We start from the raw sequence: 572 nt of genomic DNA on the forward strand, positions 1-572 counted from the left end.
CTAACACGCTTAAATAATTTATTAGCATTAAATACCAAGCGGGAGCATGGCGATTCCCAGAGGGATTCCCCTCGGGAAGGGTTTTGGGGTCTCCTTGCCTTGCTCCGGGATGATGGGGTGCAGGGAGAAGGGTGCTGTCGCCCGCGGTGGTCCCGGGGTGTTGTGGGAGGGGAAGGGCAGCGGGTCCCCGCCGTTAACGCAATCCCTCGTCCTCTTCCTAACAGGGTCTCCCCCCAGTCCCCGCGGGCGTGCGCGGCAGCCGACCATCTTGAGCATGTTCTCCAAAGGGTCAGTACGACGGCAGGGCTGGGACCTGCACCTCCTTTTATCGCGTCCCCCAGGAGCCTTCACCCTCTTCTTCCTCTCTCCGCCGTCCAGGGCTGATGGGTTCGATCCCAAAACTTGTGGTTCCCAACAAGAGTGGCCTTGGGGACCTGCCGGGTGCTTCCTCGGGGAACCCCGCGCCTGCCGGTGCCGGGAGAGCCCCTCGTCCCCTCCCCAAGCCTCGTGGCGTTGGACCCTCGGATTGATCCGTTGCGTTTAAAAACCGGCAGGGCCAACAAACGGAAAAC

General features: G+C 61.9%; 1 protein-coding gene across 1 annotated transcript in view; it reads left to right on the forward strand.

The window, feature by feature from the left end:
- Positions 1–224: 224 nt before the first annotated feature.
- Positions 225–572, forward strand: part of DNMT1 (DNA (cytosine-5-)-methyltransferase 1) — a gene marked incomplete at both ends in the record, with an annotated part of 7,236 nt that continues 6,888 nt past the window's right edge. The window contains one exon of the mRNA XM_009576187.1: positions 225–379. Coding sequence (XP_009574482.1) covers positions 225–379 — 155 coding nt within the window. The remainder of the gene's footprint in view (positions 380–572) is intronic.

The sequence above is a fragment of the Fulmarus glacialis genome, unplaced genomic scaffold, assembly GCF_000690835.1.
Source record: "Fulmarus glacialis isolate BGI_N327 unplaced genomic scaffold, ASM69083v1 scaffold18714, whole genome shotgun sequence".
Classification (NCBI taxonomy): Eukaryota; Metazoa; Chordata; class Aves; order Procellariiformes; family Procellariidae; genus Fulmarus; species Fulmarus glacialis.